The 5,884-nt window shown below is 55.1% G+C and overlaps 1 protein-coding gene across 1 annotated transcript; it reads left to right on the top strand.

The window, feature by feature from the left end:
- Nucleotides 1-859: 859 nt before the first annotated feature.
- LOC123071244 (protein NUCLEAR FUSION DEFECTIVE 4) lies at nucleotides 860-3,102 on the top strand. Its single transcript, XM_044494761.1, has 2 exons — nucleotides 860-2,093; nucleotides 2,361-3,102. The coding sequence occupies exons 1-2, from the start codon at nucleotides 958-960 to the stop codon at nucleotides 2,842-2,844; spliced, it is 1,620 nt and encodes a 539-aa protein (XP_044350696.1). The 5' UTR covers nucleotides 860-957; the 3' UTR covers nucleotides 2,845-3,102.
- The last annotated feature ends 2,782 nt before the right edge of the window (nucleotides 3,103-5,884 follow it).

Raw genomic sequence — 5,884 nt, 5'->3', positions numbered from 1 at the left:
CGATCCGAGTGGCGGGAAACGCCTTCACGTCGACGCCCGGCTGAATCTCCAAGATGGCAAGAGCCCGTCCTCCGTCGCCCTCCCATATGTCGAACGAAACTGAACCCGACTCGTCGTCGGATACGAATCCGACCATGCCATACATACGTGATACGCGTCCCGTTCGGCTCCGGCTTCCGATTCAAACGAGGCAGGTATTGTGCTATATACGTATGCGTCAGGCCAAGAAGGACGAAGCCAACCACGCAATCTTGGGAACTTCCAAGTTCCGCCGACGCCGCAGATCGCGGAGGTCGATCTCGGCTATCGGCGATCGTCGTGTTTGGTTTCGCTTCAGCGTCCGGGGACGGCCGGATTCATCACCGTGACGTCTTGGCTGGCCATATGAATTGTGAACCCTGCAGTCTCCCGGTCGTCGTGGCTGCCGGGCAAACCGTAACCAGCTCGGGGTAACCATGGCCAGGAGCTCGATCCGGCCATAGGTCATCCGCCATTAATTTCTGGCTAGCTAGACAGCTCAGGCTGGTCAGCTTGGAACAGCAGCAGCTACCAGGTGTCTCGCCGCGGCAGCACTGAGAAATCTTGCAAGCAACCGGCTGCGGTCTGAATTCTGAGTCCTGAGCTCCATCGGATCGGCGTGACAGTTACACATCGGCCCTGGCACTCTGTTGGCCTAACTGTGTCCGGCTCGTATACTTTACTGGCTGACGGAGAAGCCACATATCTGAAGCAGCAGCTCGCAGCCACGTCGGAAGCGGGCACTTAATTGCCGGTGATTTACAGCCACAACCATCCGACTTGGACGAGGAGTCGCCGGTTGGTTTACCACCGGCGGTGCATAAATACCCAGCGGCCACGGGCCATAATAATTATTCGAGCTCCAGTGCCTCCAACACCACCACCACCCCGGAGCCTGGACGACAGAGCACGTACCGCTCTCCTCTCCTCTCCTCGGCGATGTCGTCGCCTTCCTCGGCCCATTGGCTGAGCCTCGTCGGGACCATCTGGCTGCAGACCATCAACGGCCCCAACTCCGACTTCCCCGTCTACTCGTCGCAGCTCAAGGAGCTCAAGGGCATCTCCCAGGTGCAGCTCAACTTCCTCGCCTTCGCCTCCGACGCCGGCAAGCTCTTCGGCTGGTTCTCCGGCGTGGCCGCGCTCTACGTGCCCCTCCCCCTCGTCGCCTTCGTCGGCGCCTCCTTCGGCCTCGTCGGCTATGGCGTGCAGTACCTCTTCCTGGACAGTCCCGGGCTCAAGTGCTGGCACCTGTTCCTGCTCACCGCCCTCGCCGGGAACGGCATCTGCTGGATCAACACCGTCTGCTACCTCCTCTGCATCAAGAACTTCGCGTCCAGGAGCCGCGTCGCCGTCAGCCTCGCCACCAGCTACCTCGGCCTCAGCGCCAAGGTGTACACCAGCCTGGCCGAGACCATGCCCCGCCTGGCCGACTCCAAGGCCAAGACGTACCTCCTCCTCAATGCCGTGGTGCCGATGATCGTCACCGTGTTCGTGGCGCCGGCCCTCAGGCTGTTCGACCTCAAGAGCGACTCCATGTCGAGCACGGATACGGCATTCCTCGTCATGTTCGCCATCACCCTCGCCACGGGGGCGTGCGCCGTGGTCGGCAGCATCGGCTCCACGGCCAGCGGGCTGTCCTCCAGGGAGCACATGGTGAGCCTCAGCGTGCTGCTCGCCGTCCCCATGCTCATCCCGGTGGCCCTCAAGATCCGCGAGAGCATGAACAAGATCTGGGAGGCGAAGCGCGAGAACAGGATCCACGATCTCGGCACCGACGACGCCGTGGTCGTGATCGAGGTGATGGACCTCGAGTACAAGGAGGAAGAGATCGCCGTCGCGGAGGAGAATCCCCAGGAGGAGGTCGGAGGCCTCCAGCTGCTCAAGAAGCCGGACTTCTGGCTCTACTTCTTCAGCTACATGTTCAGCGGCACCCTGGGCCTGGTCTTCCTCAACAATCTCGGACAGATTGCCGAGTCGCGAGGTCTCGGCCAGACTTCCACCCTGGTCTCGCTGTCGTCTTCCTTCGGATTCTTCGGTCGCCTCCTCCCGTCCTTCATGGACTACTACTCTGCAAAGTAAGCACTTAACCATTCTTTCCACACACACTTGCGTGATTAGATTAATGTTTATTTTCGTCTGATTGGTCCCTTGACATCTTCTTGGAGTCTCCCTCCAGGATTCATGGGGTCCTTTTAAATGGGAAACTTGTAACCATCAACAACTTCTAGTTCTAGAGTGGAATCGAATCTTCTCTGCTTTTGTCCATGCAATTTTACTTGTTTCCAGAAGCAGAAGAAACGGAAACAGCGGCTAACTGAATCTGTTGTTGGTTTGTGGTGCAGAAGCGGCCACAGCATATCGAGGACGGGGTCCATGGCGTCGCTGATGGCGCCCATGGCGTGCGCCTTCTTCCTGCTGCTCAATCCGGGCAGCGTCTTCCTGTACGCGAGCACGGCCATCATCGGCACCTGCACGGGGGCCATCACGTCGGTGGCGGTGTCGGCGACGAGCGAGCTGTTCGGCGCCAAGAACTTCGGCGTCAACCACAACGTGCTGGTGTCCAACATCCCCGTCGGCTCGCTCTGCTTCGGCTACTTCTCGGCGTTCCTGTACCAGCGGGAGGCCGGCGCGCGGGGGGCCGCCACCTGCTCCGGCGCCAGCTGCTACCGGGCCACCTTCGCCATCTGGGGCGCCACCTGCGTCGTCGGCACGCTGCTCTGCGTCGTGCTCTACGTCCGGTCGCGCAGCTTCGCCGGCAGGCTGCCGGTGAGGTTACAGTGGCTGTCGCGCTTCGCTAACTTCCTAGGCGCTCGTCAGAAGGCTTGACCCTTGACGACGGCGGCCATGGTGCATGATTGATTAACTTAGGAGACACGAAGCATCGATCTGTCACGATGCGATCGATGTAGCTTTTTGTTTTCCCTTTTTATGGTTTTCTTCTTGACTGATCGATCCCACGGAGGGGATACATACACAGATCAAGCTGGACTGAGTAGATATTGTGCAGGTTGATCATCACCTTTTCGCTGCAGATATATATGCATATAAAGAGTGATTGAAGAATAGCAGATTTTTTTCTCATCATCAAGTACTATAAATGCTTCTTCATTTCCTGGTTTAGTGCCAGCATGTGGGAGTATTGACGTTGGGAGGTTGGAGTAGTGTACGTACCTGGAGCTGCAATTAACATTTAGTGCATGAAAGCAACAAGGGATGCCCTGTTTAGACTTGTATATGGTTGATTAATTACGAACGTGGAATTCTACTACTGATTGATTGTGTAGTGCCGGCAGGCAGGCAGCTATAGCTATACGTGTAGAGAAAAAAAGAATCTGTTGGGCACATCCGTACATGTACGGGCGATGGAGTAAAAGCTTGTAGTGGACCGTCCGAATTCCAGTAATTGCCCATAACAATTCCGCAAAGTATTTGTTTGTAAGTTAGCACGAAAGTTATCAAGGAAAACCCACCAGACCGTATTCTTATGATTTTATCATAATTTTTTCTAATAAAACGGTAGAAAAATGGTGACGAGGCTCCGTAGATGACGAAACAGTAGAGTCTGGCGCTCAAAATTAAGGAAAATTCTAGACTTGATGGCTCCAGTGACAGTGTAACCCGTCTTTCAGGATCTTGTCTTGACCAGGTAGCATGGCACACCACACACACAGTGTAGGGTTCCCATCTACTAGCTTGTTTATTTACATCGACCCGTCGCTTCCGACAATAGCATCACTGCATGCGTCCAATCCGCATCACCAATAAACAGGAACTGAAACATGGCACCACTCACATTTTACTATCTACACGCATGAAGATCGGACATGCGATGCATGTGAGGCAGAGGCCGCCATTAAAGGATGCGCGAGCAGGTAGGTCGATGGATGGATCCAGCATCGGCCTCGCTCGTGGTCCTCTCACATGCTGTTCGACTTCGATCGATAGCATTGCAATGAAACAACGCAAAGTTCAGTTCCATCTTCCTTCCCCGTGTACTTGCATGGGCGGGCCGATGCCCATTTATTCGCCGAAAGATTGCAGAGCCATCAGCTCTGCCACCGCTGCCGGATGTCCTCCAATCTCTATTTCTCCAATCTTTCAGCTGGTGAGCTGATGTGCATTTATGCGTTTACATATGGTTGGCTGGCGCACACCGGTGAGGATGCTGCGGCACAGCGGCAGCCTCCCCCACGCCGTCGGTGCATGCGGTGATGTCCAGCCCAGCGCGCGTCCGGTGGATCGGTCGCTACCCTTCAGCTTGGAGTTGGACTCGCTTGGAAACTGACATGACATTGTATCTATGGGCTTGAATCTTGTCACACTTAACGGACAACGCACAATGCATGACTTGAAAGGCAACGCGCAACGCATGACTGATCGATCCATAACGCACTGGAGCTAACCAGCTAACGAGCACGCTCCCTCAAAGTGAGCCCAAATCTCGCGCTCTGTGGCTGCTACAGTATATATGGTTGCCTCGCCCTCGCCCGGGGAGGAGGAGTGAATGAGGGACGATGCTTGGCGCAGTGCAGTGCAGTTATGGTGGTTGATGGTGGATGCCGGATGGTAATGGCGGCGGTTGTTGAGGAGGCAGGGCCACGGGAGATGGCCATGACATGTGTCCTGTGCGCGCACATGGCTGGCACCAAGGCGGGCTGCCCGCGAGCGCGCGACGCCCGGCGAAAAGGAGCCGCGGGTTGGAGACCAAGGGCCAAAGTGCGCGCTCTTTTCGGTCCATTTGTAAACGCAGCGATTTGGTCAGTTAGTTGGACATGCTAGTTTGTGGACGCCATGATGATTACAGTCGCGCGTCTCTTGTAATCTTGCTGCTGCTTGCCATTGCTAGTGGTCGGATCAGATTCGGTAATGTTGCTGCTGAAAGCGTGCCGTCAGCGGGCGAAAAATATCTGAGAGCGTGAGCACATCACTATGTCAATCTAGGGTACGGCCTGGTGTGCCAATGTACCCTAGCACTCATGGGAGTTGTGCAAACATTTTTGCATCTAAGAGTCGGGAAGTCGTCATGCCAAGACTAACGATGGCATGTACCTAGGGTAGGGTCTTAGGCCTGACCTATATATGCCCTTCCCAAAGACATCACACAAGAGGCCAGGGCCTACAAAGTTAAACAGAAGATACCGACTGAAATCCTCATGAAGTGCAATCCACTCGACAGAAGATTCCACTCGGATATCTCAATTCCACTCTGTTAGAATACATATGTGCACAGGACCAGGACTTGGACTAGGACTTGGATTCTGTGATGTATACGGCCCAGGACGGGACCGTCTCGATCTGTAAACGATCTCTACATCTCTGTAATATAAATATACGTCAAGGTGAACCCAACAGTGCACCACGCATCAATCTATTGATCTCTGTTTTTTTACATGGTTTCACAGCCTTCTCTTCTAAATCGCATCTAGATGTCTATCGTTCCCTTCGGCAGTTCCTCAGGTGCTTCTTCCTCGATTAGCCAGCCCATGGCGATGTTTGGCGACACCGCCCGCGAGAAGCTTGGCCGCGACATCTTCCTTCTGTGGAAGGCGACGATTCTACCCCGGATTCGAGGGGCGCAGCTTGATGGATACCTCGACGACACAATTCAAGCTCCGACCAAGACCATTGATGTCCAGAAGGCCGACAAATCAGGCACGGAGATAGTGCCAAACCCGGAGTACGCTCGCTGGGTAGCCCAAGACCAGCAAGTTCTGGGATCGCTGCTGACCTCTCTCTCCCGTGAAGTACTCACTCAAGTCGTCTCTATGAGGACTTCCGTGCAGGTCTGGACAACTCTTGAGGAGATGTACTCCTCTGTCTCTTGGTCACGGATTATCCAACTCCGGACACAGTTCGCTGGCACTCG

The sequence above is a fragment of the Triticum aestivum genome, chromosome 3B, assembly GCF_018294505.1.
Source record: "Triticum aestivum cultivar Chinese Spring chromosome 3B, IWGSC CS RefSeq v2.1, whole genome shotgun sequence".
Lineage (NCBI taxonomy): Eukaryota > Viridiplantae > Streptophyta > Magnoliopsida > Poales > Poaceae > Triticum > Triticum aestivum.
Note: the sequence above shows the minus strand (reverse complement) of the source record. Positions and strands in the feature narration are given on the sequence as shown.